The sequence below is a fragment of the Pinus tabuliformis genome, chromosome 4_2 (genome assembly GCF_031772625.1).
Source record: "Pinus tabuliformis cultivar Carrire ecotype Pingquan chromosome 4_2, CPIR1, whole genome shotgun sequence".
NCBI lineage: Eukaryota > Viridiplantae > Streptophyta > Pinopsida > Pinales > Pinaceae > Pinus > Pinus tabuliformis.
The window spans coordinates 312,169,692-312,193,191 of record NC_142304.1 but is presented as its reverse complement, the minus strand read 5'-3'; the positions used below and the strand labels follow the sequence as shown (position 1 = coordinate 312,193,191).

The following is a 23,500-nucleotide window of genomic DNA, read 5'->3' as shown; positions in this document are numbered from 1 at the left end:
AAGAGATGAAGATCAAGTCTAATTTAATCTTAGCCGTTGATTAGAGATTAGATTACGACCGTTGATTTCTTAACAGGAAAAGTATAGATGGAGGTTTGGGGTCAGTTGGAGAAAACACAAAGAGATTGAGGAAATTAATTTTCTGAGGTGAGAAGTTCTAAGGAGGGAAATCGATTGGGGAGATCTTGCAGCTGAGGGGCAGTGATAGTTCGGGAATACAGACAGAGAGGTCTAGAAAAGCTTGTGAAGGCAGCGCAGTAGCTGGGAGAGCTGACGCTGGGCCACTCTGGGCCCACGCAGCCTTGACGCAGGGCCAGGAGGGCTAGCGTAGAGGAAGAGTTTCCTTCCACGCAGTATGCCGGGGAGCTGCCGGAAAGTGTAGGAACAACCAGGGAAGTTGACGCAGTGGGCAGAAGTGTTGACGTAGAGCCTCAGAGAGCTCCATGCAGGCCCACACAGTTACTGCGAAGGGGCAGCAAAGTTGTAGCCGGGGCCAACCAGTTTTGCTGCCGGATCAACTGGATTCTGCAGGGTGACGTGAGGTAAAACTCACTCGGGTTCTCCGCCGTTGTATTTCTCTCTCACTGGTTTGCCGGGTGGGCAGTCGACATTTGTATTCAGAACTTCTACTTAATAATAGAAAACCCTCAAAGTTGCTGCACCGAATTTCCCGCATTGGGTTTTTCCAGTGACATTTAGTCCAAAAAATAAGTGTGTCCTTTGCATGATTGTCTCATTTATTTGTCAGTGCTTGATCTGTATACTAGTGTAGACTGCAGTGTATTTAGATTAATATTTTTTGAACGTTTCTGAAAGTAACTTGTTAAATGAAGAATACAAGTAGATAATGCAAATTAGTTTACTGCAGTAGGATTTTTGACTAGTTAGATTCAGAAATTTTCACATGGTATCAGAGCGATTGCAGATCAAGGAGGACTGAAGCCATCAACGAAAGGATAGAGGAAAATCTGTGCTGAAGACAGTTGTCACGAGAGACAACGCAGTTTCTGGCCAAGAGAGCAGAGGAGGGGTGACGCAGTCACCAAGGGAGGCTCACGCAGACCCTGCGTCATCTTGATTGGGTGATGTTGTTGCTGCAGAGGGCAACGTAATGATTACTGGGCCAATGTAGAGACTGTTGAGTCTCGTTCTTCCAGTTGCTGGGGCTAGAGGTGTAACACAGATTTCATCTGGAGTTGCTGGTGGGGTGCTGATTCTGTTGGTGCAAAACAGTACCTAGTGGGGCAGAAGCAAAGTAGAGGGAATTACTTCCTCATAAGATTTCTTGCCAAGGAATCTAGATCCAGTGCTAAGCAGCAACAAAGAGAGATCAGAGGGGTGGTTCGACAGTTGTTGGTAGAAGGATTTCCATGAAGGGAATCGAAATTCAGAGGGAGCTTGTTCCTTAGAGGATTTCTAGTGCCAAAGAAATCCAGATCCGAGTTTCGCTGGGGCAACAACGAAAGAGGGAGAAGAGAACCAGATCAACATTCATTTGAGTAGAAATGGTCGTCAATCGACTGAGGGAGGAGGACAGGTTGGATGGAGCATCCAACTTCGTCATCTGGAACGCCAGGATCTTGCCAGTTTTGGACAAAAACCGCATCAAGGATTATGCCTTGAAGACAGTTGCTGTTCCGGTTGATGCTGATCCTCTCAAGAAATACGAGGCTCAAGCTAAAGCAAACTGCATGATCTTGGACGGGGTCAAATATCATTTGATACCACATATTGCTGAAAGACTCAACAAGGGAAATGTGGGAGGCTTTGACCACTTTGTACGAGGGAACTTCCGTTCAACAAAAGATGTTGTTTGAGAGTCAGCTGAGACAGTTTCAGATGTAGAAGGGAGAAGAAATCGATCCCTTCCTTCTCAGGTTGCAAGGGATTCGAGACCAGCTAACTTCCGTAGGTTCTACACCAGATCCTGAATTCATGGTCAGGACTACCCTGAATGCAGTCATTAAAGACTGGGAAACCTTTGTCTAGAGCATATTGGGTAGGGCTTCTCTCCCTAGATGGGAGGAGATGTGGATAGCTCTTCGACAGGAAGAGATCAGACGGTTGACCATTGCGGGAAGCAGCAACAAAGGGATCAGAGCCAAGAAGGAGAAAGAGGAGGATGCAACTCTTGCATCAGCGGGACAAGGGCAACAAAAGAGGAAAAATAAAGACATATCTAAAATCAGATGCTTCAAATGTGGAGAAATGGGACATTTCGCCACATAGTGCCCTTGGAAGAAGGGCAAATAAGAGAAGTCTGGCTCAAAGGCTGCTTTAGCGCAAGATGACAAAGAGGGTGATGATGATGATTGTGCCATGAGTGCTCATGCACCTCTAGAGAAGAGGTGGGACGATATTGAGTTGTAATCGGGAGGACTACACTAAGGGCAAGATCCTTGAGGTGCCCAAACTTTTGGATCACATACAACTACGGAGCCCTTAATGACAATAGCAGAATGACGGGAGTCAGTTGGTACGAGGGATGATGGAGCGACAGTGGCAAAGCTAGAGTGCTAAAGTCTGAAGCAGTGCAGTGGAATGTTGCAGCAGTGCAGGAGGCACAAAGCAGGCATAACAATAATGCAGTAGCATCAGAGGGTCAGCACAGATTAGCAACAGAGGTAGCTTCAACATCAAAGTGACATCTTCACTGACTAGCATGTCAACCTTTTGGGTGAATTTTCAGTTGCTTACTTTTCAACAACTGAGTTGTAGTGCAGCAGTTAGCAGTGGCAGTGCTATGGGCAGCATGATGCAACATATTGAGAGGGAGCCACCGTACAAAAGTAGAAGTGATAGTGGCAGTGTCATGGGCAGCAGTACAGATTGCAGCAGCGTAGTGGATGAGGGGTAGCAAGCCGAGCATCAACGACGTAGAGGATCGACGCCGTTGTGAATATTTCTAAACTGAAATTCTACTGCAGCAATTGATTTATTTCACATACTTATTATACACTATAAGTTATTTTCGAAATCCCTTCAACAAATATTAAAATAAATTCTACTGCAGTTATCACACAATTACCCAAAGACAAATACATGCACAAGAACCAATCACATCAACACAGTTGTTTTGGACAATTGTGCCTTGGAAAACCCAATGTGGGAAAACCAGTGCAGCAGATGAGGGCTTTATTAATCTTTAGCAACAATTGCTTTTACAAGGAATGATTTTACAGAGAAACTAAAAGACTCTGCAATGGCTCAGCGTGGCCTTGAGTGACTCTGCGTCCCTCTACGTAAGCCTGCATGAGGGCTGCGTCTCTCCTTTCGACTGCGTCTCTCTCTGCGCTATCTCCCTCTGTCCCTGCATTACCTCCTCCTCAGTGACTACCTGCTACGGATGCCCACCTCTTCCTCCACCCTGCAACTCTCCCTCTGAAATCGATCTCCTTAACTTGAGAATCGATTTTCCTAGAGATACTGAGTATCTGCCGATGTGTCCCCAAAATGATCCTTAAGTTTTCTCTTATACTTTTCTTGTTGATGAATCAATGACCGAGACTAAGTCCTTAATCAATGGCTAAGATTAAAACAGATTTGATCCTCATCTCTTAGAAGCTTCTCACCCTTATCTTTATTAATACCCTTTAATATTTTTATTTTCCTAAGTTTACACTTAGGAACCCATTGAAAATATTAATTATTTTAATAACTCCTCATTCAGGTGGAATTTCTCAAAACGATTTTTGGGTCTTGGAGATCTCATGTGCCTTAGCCTCTCCTCCAAATTTCAAGGCTAGATCACATCCGATGCTACCAAAAATCAACACTCCCTCTTAGTGAGGAATGTGCTGTACGCTGTAGCAATGCTTCACTATAGAAACATCACAGTGATCTTTTGCATCGGTATCTGTCCGAATGCTTGGCCTGCTGCCTCACATCCCCTGGATTGCTGCTTCCTATACAACCCATGCCTCTACTGTACCTATGCTGCAACTCCCTCTCAACATGTTGCATCACGCTGCCCATAGCACTGCCACTGCTAACTACTGCACTGCAACTCTTGACACTTATCCATTTCTGCTACCGAAATGGATTCTTTACCAATCCCCTCTTCTCCCTGAAATAAACAAACTCTATTCTTCCTAGAGCCTTGGTGAGGATGTCTGCTAGATCTCCTATAGGAGTGTACCTCAACTGTATTGCTCCTCGTTGGACACAATCTCTGACAAAGTGACACCTGATATCAATGTGCTTCGACCAATCATGAAATAATGGATTCCTAGAGAGCTTGATGCAATTCTGATTATCACACATGATCTTGGTCGCTTCCATCCTTCTCCTGAATAGATTCACAAGCAATTTCCTAAGCCATATGGCTTCGCATGAAGCTGTGCTAGCTGCCATATATTTTGCTTCAGCTGAGCTCAGAGCCTCGGATTTCTATTTCCTACTGCACCAGGAGGTCATTCCTGATCCAATGTTGAAACAGTACCCAGTTGTACTTTTCTGACCTACTGAACTTCTAGCCCAATCTACGTCAGTGAACCCACTTAGCCTGATGTCATTGCCTTTGGTGTACAATAGTCCATGCTCGACTGTTCCTTGTATATACTTGCAAACATGTTTGGCTGCTGCCCAGTGCGCCCTCTTAGGTTCCACCATGAACTCACTGACGGTGTTAACAGCATAAAAAATGTCTAGCCTGGTATTGTTCAGATACATCAGGGACCCTATAAGCTGCCTGTACAAGGTGGGATCAATGTCTTTATCTTCTGATGCATCAATCTTCTTCTAGTTGGTGATCATTGGAGTAGCCATAGGTCTACAGTCCTGCACCCTGAATCTCTTCAAGATTTCTATACCATATCTCCCTTGTCCAAGGAAGATCTCACCTTTTGCTGCCAAACTTCCAACCCCAGGAAATAATGCATTTGCCCCAATTCCTTCATGGCGAATTCTGTGGCTAGGTTCTTCTTGCAGTCTTTGATGAGCCTGGATTATCCTGTCAGAAAGAGATCATCCACATATAACACTAGGATTAGAGGCTCATTCTCTAGGACCATATAGTAGAGATTAGGGTCTGCGTCACTCTTGACGAACCCCATCTTTTGTAAGTAGCCATCAATTGAACCGTACCATGCTCTAGGTGCCTGTTTAAGCCCATAGAAGGCTTTCTTTAATCTGCATACATGAAATTTCTTCTCATGTGTCTCAAAACCTTCTGGCTGTTCAATATATACTTCCTCTTCTATTACCCCATTCAAGAATGTTGTCATGACATCCATCTGATGAATCTCCCACCCCATTTGTGCTACTAGAGATATCACAGTTCTGATAGAAGTATACCTGGCTACTGGGGTGAAGGTTTCTTCGTAATCTATCCCTTCCTTCTGGGGATATTCCTTAGCCACAAACCTGGCTTTGTATTTCTCCACACTGCCTTTTGCAACATATTTGACTTTGTAGATCCATCTCGAACCTACCACTAATCTGTCCTGAGGCCTAGGTACCACTTCCCAGACATCATTGACCATTATAGAGTTGTATTCCTCCACCATAGCATCTACCCATACTTGATGCTGAATAGCCTCCTGAAAACTAAAAGGTTCCCCAACCTGAGCTACTAAGGCCTGGTATCTATCTAGCTGTCTTCTCTCCCTTTATTATTCCTAGGTGCACCAATGAAGTCCTCTGCATCCCATAGAATCTGTCGGAGTTCCTGACTTGTTCTTCCACTAGTAGTAGGCACATCTATCAGCTCTTGCTCTTCCTGAGATTCCTCCTGTTTTGAAGCTTTGCCTTCAGGAGAATTTCTCGTACTAGTTTCCGCTGGTCGAAGTGGTTTGATCAATGGCTCGTCTTTCGATTGCTCCTCGAAAGGCATTTCTCGGGATTTCTTGAAAGCTCTGTCCTCCATGAACTTTACATCCCGCCGAACTACTACCTTCCTACTCCCTGGAAGATAGATTGTATATGCCTTAGCATTCTTGCTATTTCCCACAAGATATCCTTTCTCAACAGTTTGATCTAATTTCTTTCTCTTTTCTTTGGGTATATGACAATACGCTAAACTCCCAAATATCCTAAAATGACTGACTTCAGGTGTCTTCCCTGTGAATACCTTCTCCGGAGTGATTTTGCCCAATGCTCTATGTGGAGTCTTGTTTTGGACATAAACTGTCGTGCTGCATGCTTCTGCCCACAAAAATTTAGTCATTTCCTGGTCATATAGCATTGCCCTAGTTGCTTCCACAATAGTCCTGTTCTTCCTTTCTGCTACTCCATTCTGCTCTATATTGTAGGGAGCTGTCCACTCTCTTTTGATGCCTTCCTTAGCACAAAAACTGGTAAATTCCTTGTCAACATACTCTCCACCATTGTCTGAACACAATAATTTTATCTTCTTTCCTGTCAGATTCTCCACTAGAGCCTTGAACTCTTTGAGTCGACCAAAAACCTCATCCTTGGTTTTCAGAAAGTAGATCCAAGTCTTTTTGGAATGGTCATCGATGAAGGTGACGAATTATTCAGCACCACTAAGAGATTTTGTGGATATCAGTTTGCAAATATCTGAGTATATCAATCCTAGCACACTCTTAGCCCTATTGTTACTTCTGGAAAACGCTGCTTTGGCATACTTGCCCAGAGCACACCCTCTGTATACATCATCTCGTTTGGTACTTAGTTCTAGAACTCTTGGTACTGTTTTCTTGAGAATTCTCAGAGCCCCATGGTGTAAGTGTCCCATCCTCTTGTGCCATAGTTCATTGAAATATTTGTCTCCATTACTGCCTATCAGTGCTATTTGGTGATTCTAGTTACAACCTGTACAACTTGTTACTTCTAATTCCAATCTGGGCCTTCTTTTTCCAACTCGGGTGTTTGACATATACTTTCTCCTTAGTGAAGAAAATGTCATAGCCCTTGTTTTGTAGTTGAGATATGGAGAGTAAGTTCATCCCTAATCCTGGCACATGCAACACATTGGTTGCTTGAAGCCGCTCTCTTGCTTCGGTTTGAAAGACCACAGTACCTCTTCCTACTGGAGTACACTTTTCCTTATTTCCCATGGTGATCTTAAAATTCATTCTTTCTTCCTAATAATCTAAGAAACATTCCCAGATTCCCGTCATATGCCAAGAAGCTCCACTGTCTATATACCAAACCTCAGAGGAGGCATAGCTTGCTAAGCAAGCACCTTCTTCTTCCAATCTAGAAGCTAACATAGAATAATCAGAATTCATGACCCTTTTGATGCTTCTGGAAATTGGTGCGAGTCCCCTTGAGTGGATGCCTCTGCATAATGCTCTTGACCCATAGTTGATTTCCCTCCTGTTGTTAGATCTCTGCTCTGATACCATGTGAAAATTTCTAAACTGAAATTCTATTGCAGCGACTGATTTATTTCACCTACTTATTATCCACAATAAGTTATTTACGAAATCCATTCAACAAATATTAAAATAAATTCTACTATAGTTATCACACAATTACCCAAAGAAAAATACATGCATAAGAACCATCACATCAACACAGTTGTTTTTGGACAATTGTCCCCGGAAAAACCCAATGTGGGAAAACTGGTGCAGAAGACGAGGGCTTTATTAATCTTCAGCAGCAATTGTTGTTACAATGAATGATTTTACAGAGAAACTGAAAGAAAACACCTGAGACTTTCATTTTGAGACTTTTTGACACTTTAGAGACCCTGCTCCCACTCTTGCGTCACCTCTGCGTGGCCCTAAGTGGCTCTGCGTCCCTTTGCGTGAGGGTTACGTCTCTCCTCTGGACTGCGTCTCTCTCTGTCCCTGCGTCACCTCCTCCTCAGTCATTGCCTGTTGCTGATGCCTACCTCTTCCTCGACCTTGCAACTGTCCCTTTGAAATCGATCTCCTTTACTTGAGAATCGATTTTCCTAGAGACTGAGTATCTGTCAGTGTGTCCCCAAAATGATCCTCAAGTCTTCTCTTATACTTTTCCTATTGACAAACCAACAACCGAGATTAAGTTCCTAATCAACATCTAAGATTAAAACAGACTTGATCCTCGTCTCTTAGAAGCTTCTCACCCTTATCTTTATTAATACCCATTAATATTTATATTTTCCTAAGTTTACACTTAGGAACCCATTAAAAATATTAATTATTTTAATAACTCCTCATCTGGGTGGAATTTCTCAAAACGATTTATGGGTCTTGGAGATCTCATGTGCCTTAGCCTCTCCTCGAAATTTCAAGGCTAGAGCATATCCGATGCTACCAAAAATCAATAGTCATGGATCAGTGTGATACTTATGCTGGAAAGTATTGCTAGAGCACATTCCTCGCTAAGAGGGGGTGTTGATTTTTGGGTAGCATCAAATGTGCTCTAGCTCCGAAATTTTGTGGAGGGGCTAAAACACATGAGATCTCCAAGACCCAGAAATCGTTTGGTGAAATTGCACCCAGATTGTATTTTATTAAAATAATTAATATTTTTAATGGGGTTCTTAAGTCTAAACTTAGAAAAATTAAAATATTGATGAGTATTAATGAAAATATGGGTGAGAAGCTTCTAAGAGACAAGGATCAAGTCTAATTTAATCTTAGCTATTTATTAGAGATTAGATCACGACCGTTGATTTCTCAATAGGAAAAAGTATAAATGGAGGCTTGGGGTTAGTTGGAGAAAACACATAGAGAGATTGAGGAAATCAATTTTATGAGGTGAGAAGTTCTCAGGAGGGAAATCGATTGGGGAGATCTTGCAGCTGAGGGGCAATGATAGTTCGGGAATACAGACAGAGAGGTGGAGAGAAGCTTGTGGAGGCAGTGCAGTAGCCGGAAGAGCTGACACTGGGTGAGTCTGGGCCCACGCAACCTTCACGCAGAGCTAGGAGGGCCAGTGCAGAGGAAGAGTTGCCTTCCACGCAATAAGTCGAGGAGCTGTCAGAAACTGCCTGAGCAGTCGAGAAAGCTGAAGTGCTGACGCAGAGCCTCAGATAGCTCCACGCAGGCCCACACAGTTACTGCGAAGGGGCAGCGAAGTTGTCGCCAGGGCCAGCCAGTTTTGCTGTCGGATCAGCCGGATTTTACCGGGTGAAGGGAGGTAAAACTCACTCAGGTTCTCAGCCATTGTATTTCTCTGTCACTGGTTTGCCGGGAGGGTAACCAACATTTGTATTTAGAACTTCGGCTTAATAATAGGAAACCCTCAGAGCTGCTGCACTGGTTTTCCCGCATTGGGCTTTTTCAGGGACGTTTAGTCCAAGAAATAAGTGTGTCCTTTGCATGATTGTCTCATTTATTTTTCAGTACTTGATCTGTATAGTGGTGTAGATTGCAGTGTATTTACATTAATATTTTCTGAACATTTCTGAAAATAACCTGTTAAATGAAGAATACAAGTAGATAATGCAAATCAATTTACTGCAGTAGGATTTTTGACTAGTTAGATTTAGAAATTTTCACAGTCCTTTCACCCTTAATGAATTGTATAACTAAGAGTGACCTCTCAGCTCATTTGGACAACACTCACTCATTAATTGTTCTCTCTCCTAATCAGATTGGTTCGTACAGCTTGGAGATCATCTCTTTCTGTCTCACACGTGTGGATGGAGGACGCGTTTTTGAGGCAGATTGCAGGTTGAAAATTTCAGACTTCAGACGAGTGTTGACTATCGTTGACCGAAGGGTTCTTGACTTTGTTTGATTGCATTTTGAGGGTCAAAATTTTGATTTTGGGAGGCCGCATTGACTGGCACTAAAACCGAGATTTTTTGGGCATGTTGACCTGCGTTGGCTTCTGTTTGACCGCAAAAAATTACAACAGATTTTATCTTTGCTTTGATCGAGTTTGACTGAGCTGTTTTGGGCTGCATTTGACCTCCTACTCAGGTCGAGTTTGACCAAGGAAGTCTAAGCTGCATTGGAGAAGGGTTGCTGCTGTTTTGACTATCGTTAACTTTCTAGTTAGGGCTTAAATTTGACTGCAGAATTTGACAGGGCTAATTTGAGTTTGTATTGGGCAAGTGAATTTGATTTTTGTGATCTCTCTCTCTCTGTTGAACTATTGAATAATAATAAGAATATTTGATCAAAGGGTTTTCCCCACATAGGGGTTTTTCCCTGGCATCCACCAAATCTGGTGTCCTCTTGTCCTGGCTTGTCTTATGCATATGTTTTATGTTCTATCTGCATTTACTATCAATGTTATTAAGTTAATGTGATTTCTACTGGAAATAATTGGAAATTGTCATTAGGCTACTAAAAGAACATTGAAGTAAATTGTGCTAAGCATAGAACATACCATTGTTATCTAAAATTAACAATAGTCCCCTTCTATCTAAAGGATTAGTCTATTTTTCAGTATTTTACCACTGGGTTCCAGGAGAGGAGGATATATTATGTGCATGATGGGCACTCAATTGTAATCATAGTGGCTTAGTGTTGGCATGGTGGCATCTTTTTGAGATTAGCATGGGACCCTGGTATCGAGGGATTCATTTATGACAGGATGGTGCAAGGATTCAAGGTGACTCAGTGGCACATTTGGGACCCCAGTATTGTTTGCAGTGATAGTTTGGTCAGCAGAGAGAGAGAGAATGCTTGTTCGAGCATTGCTTGAGGACAAACAATTTTTGGTGGGGAGGACTATAATATCCCCAATTTTGTGAGCATGGGAGTCACTAAGGAATTTTGCCCAATTTTAGTAATATTAATTAAAAAGGGGCAAATATTATTGGAGAAAGGTGGCTAGTATTATTTTATCGAAGAATAGAGGCAAATTATTATTTTATTAAATGGTGGCAAAAGTGACTTAGTGAAAGATGGCCCCACCAATAAAATAATATTAGAAAAGGAGTCTAGAGGCATGAAGAGAAATTATAAAGCGAGGATGGAATCATTTTGTGGATTATCTTTGGTCATTTTACAATTTCAACATTAGTTCTCTTGAGCTACTTAGCTAAGACAACTGTGCTGTTCGACATAAAGAATTTCTGAGCTGGAATTCCACCTCTACCTTCAGTGAACTTTGAGTGTCACCCTAGGGGAGTAAGGAGGAGTCCATTTTAGGGCTTCTCTAGGAGCTACATTGTAGACCATTTCCAGCTGGAGCATGCTTCTCTTAGGGCACAAAAGGAAATTCGAAGGGGCTGAGAGAAGCTAGCAAACAATGGAGTTTTGGTTGGAGAATTTGCAGAGATTTATCCATAGGGAGGGCGAGTTTTTCCTTGGTGATTTGCAGGGCTAAGAGTGTTGCATTTTGGAGGGCCGAATTTATCTATTTCAGGGGTTTCTGGACAACTACTGCGCAAACATTTTGACAGGGAGATTTGGGGAGTTTGGGCTAAGGAGAAATAAAGAGGCTTGGAGGAGTGATTTGCAGGGGTTGGAGGAGTTTTTCCATTAACTGATTGGCCTTCTACAACAAAATTATTTCTACAGGGCATTTTTCCAGCTAGTTAGAACCATGCACATTTCTTGGGATCACCAGGGCACATTGGATTCAGCCCAAACCCTTTCTGGGTTTTTGTGTGTTTATTGAGAGGAGTCTTTGACTAATTTTATAGAATTTTTTGGGGAATATTCGGGCCTGAGATCCTCATTCCCAAAGCAAGGCAAATTTCTAGTTAGTTGGGGAATCTGCATCACTTGGTGGGCTCAGTTTTGGCTTCGGATTGGGCCAAACCCTTTCTGGGTATTTCTAGGGTTTTGGAGAGGAGTCTGTGGCTACAATTTTAGGGTGATCCGAGCATTCTTTGGGGCAAAATCTTCAGTCCCATTCTAGCAGCAGTAGGAATAATTTTGTGGGTAGTGCACAATACCAGTTTGGTCCAATATTTCCTCCAGATCAGAGTTGTACTACATGGGGTTTGCATAGCTTGCATAGCAAGCCTAGGTTCCAAAATTTCAACTCATTTTATATACTCTTTTATCATAAAATTAATAAAACTGCTCAAGTTGTGTTGTTGGACATTTTGGTGTTTTAATTATTGTGTATGAGTTCCAGTTTATTTATTGTTCCTAGTCCATTGCTTGGTATTAACTGTTAAATTCCAATTAGGAATATTACACCTCCTTACCCTAGAAATCTTTATACCTTGTTTAAAAAGCAAGTTCTATTCTTAACCCCCTTTCCAGGTAAAGGATCATTAAGGTCACTTCACATCCATTGGTTGATTCATGCTTCGCAAGTGAATTTCAATATATTGGGTCTCCTCCCATTGGTGAAAGTTTGTAAAGTGTAGGGTGTCTTAGCTAAGGTGATTGGGCTAAGCCTCCACCGTTTCCCTTGATCTAGTAGTGGTCCCTTTTATGCCCCTTGCTAGTTTGAGCGGTAACAGTTCCTAAGGATTGTGACCCGCTGGAGATACACCGACAGATCACTTGTTTTAGTAGAGCCATAGGTACTTGTGGCAAGAACTTAGCAAGGATTGCAATTGAAGCAGATGAGCTAGGTAAACAAGTTCAATTTTCAAATTCTTATTTTGTTAAATTGTTTATAATTTGAAAGTTGGATATAATTTGTTAAGCTAACTCATTACGCAACTATGTTTTTTGTAGCACAATGGTGGGAGGAATTTGGTAGCCATTGTCCTCAATTACAAAAGTTTTCAAACCGTATTTTGAGTCAAACTTGCAGTGCTTCTGGGTGTGAGCGCAATTGGTCTATCTTTGAGAAGATTCACATGAAGAAGAGAAACCGTTTGGAAGAAAATTGATTAAATGTTTTATTATTACTTAGCTAAAAGATACTTATTTGTAATATGTTCATCTGCATGTGTTTGTGTGTACATTATATATGTGTGTGTGTGTACATACATGTATGTATGTATATGTATATGTATCTTTAGATAAATGGAGAGACATCTCTCTCTCTCTCTCTGTGTATATATATATATATATATATATATATAGAATGCTTATTTGAAAGATAACATAGAAACTGTAGATGCAAATATATTTTAAGAAATTTTATATAAATAATGGCGTGGCCATTAAATTTGAAATCCACCAATCAATTCACCATTAAGTTCCCATCAAATTTGGGTTTAAATCTACCAGCGATTGAGATTTAACAATTTCTTTTTTAAATAAATATTGCTGAATGTAGTGAATAACATTCGCAATATAACATGTTGTAGTTGATGCATGGCTTTTCATTTGGCATTGCATACTAACTTACGTTAGCATCTACAGACACTAGACCATTTATTACAGTTGAACATAGTTTCATAATACCTGCTAAGTTGCTAACGTACAAGTATTGTAGAATCACTTGCTCAGCTTATTTGTGAGCACCATGGATAATTTATGTAGTCTTATTTGTATAACTTTTCCTTGTATTGTGTGAAAGAACTCATTTCAGAGAAAAATAGATAATTGTTGTAACTTTGTAATATTCTAACATTTCAGGTATATATAATACCTGTTACTAGGTGCAGTTAATCTTCATCTTGGTACCTATGTTCTGATTTAGGACAATTGCACAGTATATGCTCTTCATTTTGCAAACTTGGTCATATGAAATAAGGAAATAAATTCAGCAAAACTTGTACCCTAATTTGAACATAATTGAGGATGTGAGTTGGATGTTGCTGAATACAGTTTTACTGCTCGCAGGTTGTCCTTGTTGCAAATTCCCTCCCTGCTCTTAATGATGTGACTGCAAGTGAACTTCCTAATATTGTGGCTGAAGCAGCAAAGGCAAGATTTTTCCTTATTTCACTCTGTTATTCTTGGATAACTGATTGAATAGATTTGAAGTACTTAGTAAGAGATTCAGGATCTGGGGATAAGACATATATACTTTCTTCTTTCAGTAACTCTTATGTGATTTACTTTTTTCACTGTTCCATTTTGAAATGCAAGATTCCTAAGCAAATCTGAGTTATCCATATTTGAATGCCACTCTTTGAAATTCCTATCTAGTATAATGGCCATTCACTTCACTTGCAGACAATAAAACTGGAAAATGGATGCTATGATTCTGTGCACTGTGCATTCTTGTCTTTTTTAGAAAAGATGTATCACACTGTTGCTTTTTCCCTAATAGTAAAGTTTCATTCGACTTTTAATCGAAACAGTACATACATATTTTTTAAACAAAAAATGTGGGTCATACATACAACCTCCATGGGGACTAGGAGAAAGAACTATCAAAGTTCTAAAATGTGGGCTGGCTAATGGTAAAAACACCCAAATAGAGATTTGAGAGAGGTTTAATAGGCAATGTCCAAAATACCAGAGTAATAATGTCCTGAAAATGCAAACAACCAAATCATAAACACCAAGAAACTATAATGCCAACCAATGTTACTTGGGAGTGGGAGCGAAAGAGGGGAGCGGGAGCGGGAGCGGGAGCGACATTTTCGAAAGCTCCCGGTTTGGGAGCGAATCCCGGAGCGATTTTTTAAAAAAATATATATATATATATATATATATATATTAATTTTTGATACATATATGTCAACAAAAACATGTAAAATGATGAATTAGATATAAAAAACATAAAAAACATAGATTGATCATTGAACCATATCGCATCAATCATCTAGAAGTTATAATCTTTATCAACCATGTCCACAAGTTAGTAACATACATATTACAACTGCAACATATTGAGTCTCGTGAATCATGATTCATCAAATTCAATCTTAAAGTTTCAACTTCAAGCTTTCAAAATTGAAAATTCAATATATAACATTTATCATCATTGATCACCAAAGTTGTACTTGTAAGCTAAGTTTAACCATTATAGGAAATAATATCTTAGATATTTCTAAGTTCTAACTGTTAACATGAAATGAAATGTTATAAAATGAATTATGAATAATGAAATGAAATGAAACAACTTTAGTCTTTCACGAAGCATCATATTCATAATTCACAATCATTACCAATGAGTTATAATTGCCAACTTCAAACTTCAAACTTTCATTGTCACAGTCATATATTGTCTACAAAAAATATCATTATGATATGAAAGAGTCAAGAGTCAAGAGAGTCTCCTATATGAGCAGGTCGTGGTGGTCTTCTAGGAGTCTCCCGCACAGATCAACGACCAGAACTAGAAGGCACATGCCCTCCACGTGAGGGTGTAGATGGAGGTGGCGATAGCAAAGGAACAAGACTCGGAACTCGAGCATTGCTACTGGATGGTGGAGGTGGCATGGCTGCTACAGTTGCTTCATCTTCATCCCTTATAAGTTACTCTTCCAGTTCTTCAAGATGTATAGTGCCATCCTCCAAATTGTCATCCTCTAGGTGGTTGTCCCAAATTTTATATGTGGGATCCTCATAAGCCCGATCACAGTAATGACTCAACAACCTCAAGTTGTAGTGCACATAAATCAAGCTTTCTGCCCAGTTTTCATTGAGTTTGTTTCTTTTCACATTATGTATGAAGCTGTAGGTGCTCCAACACCTCTCTGCAGAATAAGTATTTACAACCTGCGATAGAACTTTTTTTGCCAATTTTGGCAAAAGTCCGTGGCCGCCATATGTTTCCCACCATGTGAGAGAATCAAATCTGTCTCTGTCTTCCATTGCATGGAAGGTACCAAACAAACCAGTGCCACTGAAGTATCTGCCTATTTCAAGGCGCACAATTGCACATTCCTCCCTGTCAGGTATCAACTTTTCTAATGCATCCAAATATCCTCTAGTTACCTTTGCATCTAAATGGGGTTTGGTCCTAATCCCACCCCCTGGCGCAGGTTGGCCCAACCAAGATGTAGAGTAGTATTTTGGCATAAGGATATACGCCAAGCAATGTCGTGGAAGATTAAGTTTATTCCACCGTACACACACACAATCGTGAATTAGTTTGTACAAGCCAGGATCTTTGTTATTAACAGTATCTTTTATTTGCCTCAACATGGTATCCATCTGCTCATACACCTCGCCAATCACTGGTTTATCTGTATCTGCAAACCGAATCATGTGATAAATGGGCTTGGTGAAATCCAATACTTTCCTCACACTTGACCAAAACATACCATCAAGAGCGGCCTCCTCCACCAATTCAAAACCTCGCCTGTCAGCTGCATTTGTAGCCCTTTCCTCTAATACATGCCAGTGTGGACTTGAGACCATGCTAGCCAATGAATCTCTTACCTTCAAAAGGCGCCTGAAGGTGAGGTAATAGCCACCAAATCTAGTCTTCTCAATCTTCAACAACTCCAATCTTGAGTGACTGCGGAAAAGGCCATGGGTATTGCTATGATTTGTAATAAATTTTATCATTTGTTTGCCTTTCTTGTACAAATCACCAATCCATTTGTATTGTGCACTTTTGTTCTTAACAACATTATGCATCAAAAGGTTCAATGTGTGAACCAAACACCCAGACCAAAATATGTTGGGGTATTTATCCTCAATAATTGCTCCCGCTGCCTTACAATTAGGAGCATTATCAGTGATGACTTGGATGACATTGTAACGAATAAAATATATAAATAATATAAATATAATGTAAAAGATAATAATCATAAATAATAGTTAGTTAAGCTAGTAATTAGGTTGAAGAGGCATGTCTAATAGGACATGACTTTTCATGAAGAGACACTTGCTTGGTATATAAGCAAGCCTCTCGTTCTCATTTGTAAATCATTCATTCTATTCTTATTCATTTTAATATAATATTTATATCCTAAATGGATATCTTGACATTCCAAGTCTTCTGGAGTAATTCATTTTTTAGAAGGAACTTTGTTCGCTTCATTTGGTATCAGAGCAGTTCGGTCCTCTAGGTTGTTTGACCTATGCACAAAGCTCGTTCTCCGATCCAAGTCTTTGACTATCAAAATTCGTCAACCTTGTTGCCGTAATAATTGAAGCATTTTGCTCAATATTTGGGAGTTTCTCCTTTTCTCCGTTTTTCTAGGCCTTTTCCCTTATAAAAAAAATTTAACCAAAAAAGAAAAAAAATATATATATATAAGTAAATAAATTAAAAAAAGAAGAAGAAAAAAAGTAAAAGAAAAATCAAAACGGATACAAAATCTCATACCAAGTATATTTAAAACTTTTTATGTGGAGAAGCTCGTGGTTTTAAAAACAACCCATGGTAATTGCCCATGGTATTTTAAAAAGTTAAAGAAAAAAAAACAAAAACAAAAAACAAAAGGAATACATTTTACTTTTTTGTGGAGAACATTTTAACGGAGGTTTTAAAAACAACCCATGGTAATAGCCTGTGGTATTTTAAAAGTTAAAGAAAAAACAAGGATACAAAAGCTCTTACGTGAAAGGTAAATATTACTTTTTACAGGAGGTTTTAAAAACAACCCATGGTATTTTAAAAGTAAAAGATATTTTGATAACATTGGAGAAAAAATGTGTGATCTAAATAATTTTAATTGTTCAAATCTAAAGATTGTGACCGTACCAAGAGTCACGTCTCATCCAAATTTTCTGAGAAAAAAATATTATTATAATTATAAAAAAGGATACTATATAAGCGTTATATAGTTACATATAAAAGGAAAAGTGGGTTTCAAAAAAGTATATATAAATTTTATATAATTATAATTTTATAATATATATAAATTAAAATTATATAATATATATAATTTATAATTATATATATTAAAAAAATTATTATTATATAAAATTTTTATTAAAAGAGTGAACAAAAGAAGAAGAAGAAGAAGAAGATAATATTTGAAATATATATAAATATATCTATTAATATTAGATTTTTAAAAGAGAGAAGTAAATTTAAAAAAAAGAAAAGAAGAAAAAAATATGGAATCCCTGAGTTGGGAACAAAAACAATCAATCGCAAGAGATATAGAACATTTAATTACAAGAATGGAGCGACGCGCTGAGGAGAGAAAGAAAATGAATTCCTTCTTCGATTCTCTATATCCATTGTCACTTCCACAGAATGATGTTATCTAGTGTACCGAGAAAGTGTAGTTAAAAGATCAAGAGAATGAAAAAATAGCCAAAATTCAACAAACCAAGGAAGTGTTAGAATGCGAACATAAAAATCTTGTGGATATACATTACAAAGAAATAATGGAAAAGGATGAAGAAATTTCTCATCTCAAGGACCATGTCAAAAAATTACTTGCACAAGTGAAGAAGACTAAAGTCTCAAAGAAAGAACTCAAGCAGCATTTATTAGAACAAGAAGAGGAAAATTTGCGTTTAAAGAACATTAATAAAAATTTATTAGAACAAATCAGAGATCTAAAAGATGAAAAACTTAAAATTCAAAACACTGAAAATAAGGTTGATGAATCAAAAACCAAAGAACTTTTACGTTTGAGAAACCATAATCAAAGTCTGCTCAATCAAACTAAGAAACTTAAGGAGGATAAGAAAGCATTAAAAGATAAGTTGGAACAAGTCACTCAAGTAGAAGTATCAGAATCTCCAGTCGCAACCGTTCAAGTTGAAAATAAGGGAACGAATACCGACCCCGTGAATATGACAACTCAAGAAGACAAGTCAATTGAAGAAACGACACACATAGATGTTGCAGTTCAGATAATAGACATCCCAAGTGAATGTTCCATAACCAATTCAACAACATCTTTGCCAGAAGAAAATCTAAAAACTTTATATCGACATCCGAATCATGAGAGTAGACAACTCAACCATGCTACGTATCAGGACCGTTCAGACCAGAAACAACAAATTGATGTTCCAGAGAATAGTGATGTAACCTCAATCCCGTCTTATGCTAACAAGTCTTTACAAAATTCCAGTGATCAGGATATTACACAGAAGATTAATCTAGGATGGTCTAATCCGTCTCAGTGCAACAATTCTGTTTGTCTCTAAGAAGATCATATCAACTTGTATCGACGAAGATGACTATTCCAAGATAGAAAGACGCTTGAAGCCAAAAAAGAGATCAAGCCTTTTGTCATCAACAAGCTTTGAGGACAAAGCTTTTTGAGGAAGGAGGCAATGTAACGAATAAAATATATAAATAATATAAATATAATGTAAAAGATAATAATCATAAATAATAGTTAGTTAAGCTAGTAATTAGGTTGAAGAGGCATGTCTAATAGGAAATGACTCTTCATGAAGAGACACTTGCTTGGTATATAAGCAAGCCTCTCGTTCTCATTTGTAAATCATTCATTCTATTCTTATTCATTTTAATATAATATTTATATCCTAAATGGATATCTTGACATTCCAAGTCTTCTGGAGTAATTAATTTTTAGAAGGAACTTTGTTCGCTTCAGACATTGTATGTCCCAATACGGTCAATTGTTTCAAGTAATGCTTCTGCAATGTTGATGGTGGTCTGGAACTTGTTTGAGTAATCATATGCATTTAGAAAGATGCCACCACTAACAGACACAGCAGGAACACTTCTCAATGGCTTGCCTTTTACATTTGTCCATCCATCAGATACAATGGACACCCCATGGTCAGTCCAAGAACTTGTCATTCTATTCAAAGAATGTGATATTTTTTCTTTTTCATGATCAAGTCCAACGGTTCTTGCCTTATCATACCCAGGGCTCTTGTATCCTTTAGGGGCATCATTTATGGCAGAAACCATTTCGTGCCAATAAGGTGAGCGAAGAACATTGAATGGTATCCCACATGCATAGAGAAACCTGTAAACTTTTGAATCCACATCATTCCTACACCCCTCATCAAGGAAATCTGATATGGTTCTACGCCTTAAAGTTGGTGACCCTGTGCCTCCATATCCACTGCCTTGGGAGGATGCTGAATGAGTTCTTTGTGCTTGTGATTGTGAGCTTGGTTCAAAGAAACCCCTTGATTGTTTAGATTTGTATTGGGCTTCCTCCTCTTCCCTTATGTATTTGACTCTATCTGCTGCTGACGCAACTGCACAATTTTTGATTCCTATTTGTTTATCTCCATCCCATGGCCTTTTCCCGCAGAGGTGTTTTCTGGCACGGGTGTATGAACCTGTGTAATTATTGTTGCAATGGGGGCAATGAAATTTAGTGGTTCCACCCCCTTTCCCTGCTTCAGGCTTGTAACATATTTCCACAATGGGGTTTTGTCTTGTTTAGTTTTTTGAGAGTCATGTTCACCCTCCTCCAGCTCCTCTTCACCGGGGTTTTCATCAAATCCACTTTCTCCAGCTTCCTCATCCCCCTCTTCATTTTGGCCCCTTCGTTTCCTACTCTCCAGCACCATAATAACCAGAAAAGGGACCAAGAAGAGGAAAATGCCAAGAAATATAACTGGGTCCATGATGTTTGATATTTGTAGGCTATTGAATCTGCAAAATTTAATGGGAATGGGAATAGGAATGAGAAAATTAATTTAATTTATTTAGATTAATTAATTTAATTTATTTAGATTCATGATTTATTTACTAAATAAGTTATATATTTACTAAATTACTAACTAAACTAAACTAAATTACTAAATTACTAAGTAACTAAAGTTTAAACTACTAAATTACTAACCTCCTTGCAGGCTTGCTCCTTGCTCAGCGCTTGCTCCTCGCTTCGCCTCGCTCCTTTGCTCAATCTCCTTGGCTCTTCTCAACTCATTCAAGTCACAATGAAATAAAAAATGCCCCCCAAGCCTTGTTAAAACAATTTTCTTTTTTTTAAATTAATTTTTTTTGGCGTCTGCGGATTTTTTTTTGCACATTTTGCCCTGGCATCGCGCGCGTCGCTCTAAGAGCGAAAATTAAAAGCTCGGGAGCGATCGGGAGCAATCGCTCCCTAATCGCTCTTGGGCTTTAATTTTCGCTTCGGGAGCGACGGGAGCGACGCTCCCGAGATCGATCCCGATTTTGGCAAGGAGCAGAAATTTTTTTATCGGGAGCGCAGATTGGGAGCAGGTTCGGGGGGGGGGGGGGGGGCTCCCCCGCAACTCTGATGCCAATAATATGTGGGGAGTAATTAGGAGAAGGCTGCATCTTGTTACCGGGGGAGTGTCATCCATTTGCTGATTGTTACCTCTCAACGCATGCATTTTTATATAAGTCGTGTTAATTTTCCATTGTTCTATGCTTAAGAAAATCACTTATATCAATTCTTCTTCAATTAGCAATCAATTTATCCAATAGAATTCAATCTTCCAGCAATAATAAGAAATTGTAGATAGAACAGTAAACCAATGTACAATAGAAGACAGCCAAGAACAAAAGAGACACAGTGTATGGTCAAAGACTAGGGAAAAAATCCCACAAGGGGGAAATCCTTTCCAAATTCTTCTTCTATTAGATTTTCATGAAATGTTCATCAGAGAGATACAATGTTGAAGTTCATCAACAAGGAGTCAACGTCAAGAGGAGCCCAAAAGTCAAATCTAGTCAACAAGTCAAATCTGCAAATTCTGTCAAAGTCAACAGTAGTCAATTGTCCGCTAAACAGTCCTAGTCAACGGTCAAATCAACCTTCAAAAGGCTCAGTCAAACAATCGAGGAACTTGGCCTTCTTTCCTTAGTCAAACCCTGTCAAAGCACACTCCAAAACTCGGTCAAAGGAGAGATAAAACCTGCGGTAAAACTTCAGCAAATCTGCGATCAATTGTGGTTAAAGCTTGCGGTCCAAGTAGGTCAACTTGCCCAGAAATGTTCAATCTCTTGTCCAATCAATTCGGCCTTCCAAAACAGAGATAATTCCAAGTCAAACGAACCCAAGTCAAAGATAGTGAAAGGCTGGTCAACGTTGTCCCAATAGAAAGTCAACACACCAATCAGAAATCTCCTCCTTCCCTTCGCACGTGTGAGATCAAAGCTGCAATTTCAGAGCTATACGAACCATACAAGAAAAGAATGTGATGTGTGATGATGTCCTCCAAGTGATGTGACATGATGTGTATTTATATGTCACTTAGGAGTTCGAATATCCTTGCCCAGGCCGACTTGTACTTTAGTGCACATGTGAGTTTCGTATTAAAAATAGTATTTTTCCTTTACCAAATTAAATTCTTCCAAGGGCTAGTAGGATCTTCTCGGGAGGAGGAAGGCTTCCTAATGGAGGGAATTTCTCCCTGAGTTGCCAAATTTCAAGAAGTCAGAGGAAATTTCTCCCAGCTGCAGAACTTTGACCTGCAATGGAACTTCGACCCAACGACACTTCGATCTTCCAGTAAATAGACCAGTAAATCTCAAGAGAGTAAATCACCTTGCGTCAATTGGTAATCAAGTATTGTTTATGGAAAATCCCTTCTGATCATCAATCAATCCTAATAGTTCAATTTCAACTTAATCATCAATATTATCATTATTCTTACGATACTATTATATTATTATTATAAAGAAATTCAAATCACTCAATCATGGCTCTCAATAATGTTCTCTTACACTCTCATTATTGGCATGACATCTTCCTCTTACACACTCATTAATGCTTTTACACTCTCTTACACATTAAAGCACATCATAAAAGATTCCTCTTACGCACTCTTTCGTGCATATGTTACACTCTCTCTTAAAAGCATAAGTTACAAAGGCATTCATACCTTCTTAATCACATGAGTTACATTTCCTAGATGGGCATGAGTTACTCTCCTCTTAGCATGCGAGTTACTCCTCCTTTATGAAATGGATGTTGATTTCTATAGCATCGGATGTGCTCTTGCCTCAAGATTTGGTAGAGAGGCTAAGACACATGCATTCTCCAATACCCATAAGTCATTTGAGAAAATTCCACCTAGAGATGATTTAATTAAAATAATTAACTTTTTAAAATGGTTCCCTAAGTCTAAACTTAGGAAATCCGGTTAATTAAAGGGTATTAATTAAATCAGGTGTGAATCTTCTAGAAGAAGACAAGGATCAATTCCCATTTAATCTTAACCATTGATTATGTTTTCATCTTGGCCATTGGTGCTCCAACGAGGGATTATAAGGAGTTCGATGGGCACTTGGAGAACACTTGTGCAGTTCGATTTTGCTGGGAAGTCGATTTCTTGAGTAGCAGCTATGAGTTGCTGGAAGTGACTTAGTAAAGTCGAAGTAGTGAGAGAGGGGAAGGGATAGTAGGTTGGAGGGGAGTTTTCCAGATCCGGGGAGTGCAAGGTAGAGAAGATAGAGAGAGGTTCAAAGAGGTAGCCTAGTGCCACGCAGAGGCAGCTCAGAGCTTCAGAGGGAGACCGAGATTCAATTGGGAAAGTCGACTTCCAAAGCCAGAAGCCGAGGTGTGAGACTGGAGGGTCAGAGGATCGAAGTTCCAGCCAGTAGGAGATTAGAGGAGGAGGTGACGTAGAGCCCAGAGACTGTGACACAGATCTGCGTAGCCTATGTCAGGCCAGGAGTAACTCCAGTTTGGCAGAAAACTGATACAATTTATTTCATTAGGTAGCTATTGTTATATACAAAGAATGTGACTGCTCAGTTCATCTTCTGATGACTGTTCACATTCCAAATTCACCCAATCGCAGAGGATTAGGTGTCAACATTCCCCCCCTTAATCTGAAGGGATGTTGTTGAGTCCAAGCATCGTTCTGAATCTTTCAAGCTTTTCTCTTCCAAGCGCTTTGGTGAAGATGTCCGCAATTTGCTTATTTGTGGAACAATGACGGAGATGGATTGTTTTGGCCTCAACATGATGTCGGATCAGATGATATTTAGTATTGATGTGCTTTGTATGATC

At 39.3% G+C, this 23,500-nt stretch overlaps 1 protein-coding gene across 1 annotated transcript in view; it reads left to right on the top strand.

Annotated features, from left to right (window-relative positions):
* LOC149169224 (pantothenate kinase 2-like) overlaps window positions 1-23,500 on the top strand; it is a 403,110-nt gene that overhangs the window by 281,626 nt on the left and 97,984 nt on the right. Inside the window, exon 20 of the mRNA XM_089428613.1 lies at window positions 13,554-13,637. Coding sequence (XP_089284739.1) covers window positions 13,554-13,637 — 84 coding nt within the window. The remainder of the gene's footprint in view (window positions 1-13,553; window positions 13,638-23,500) is intronic.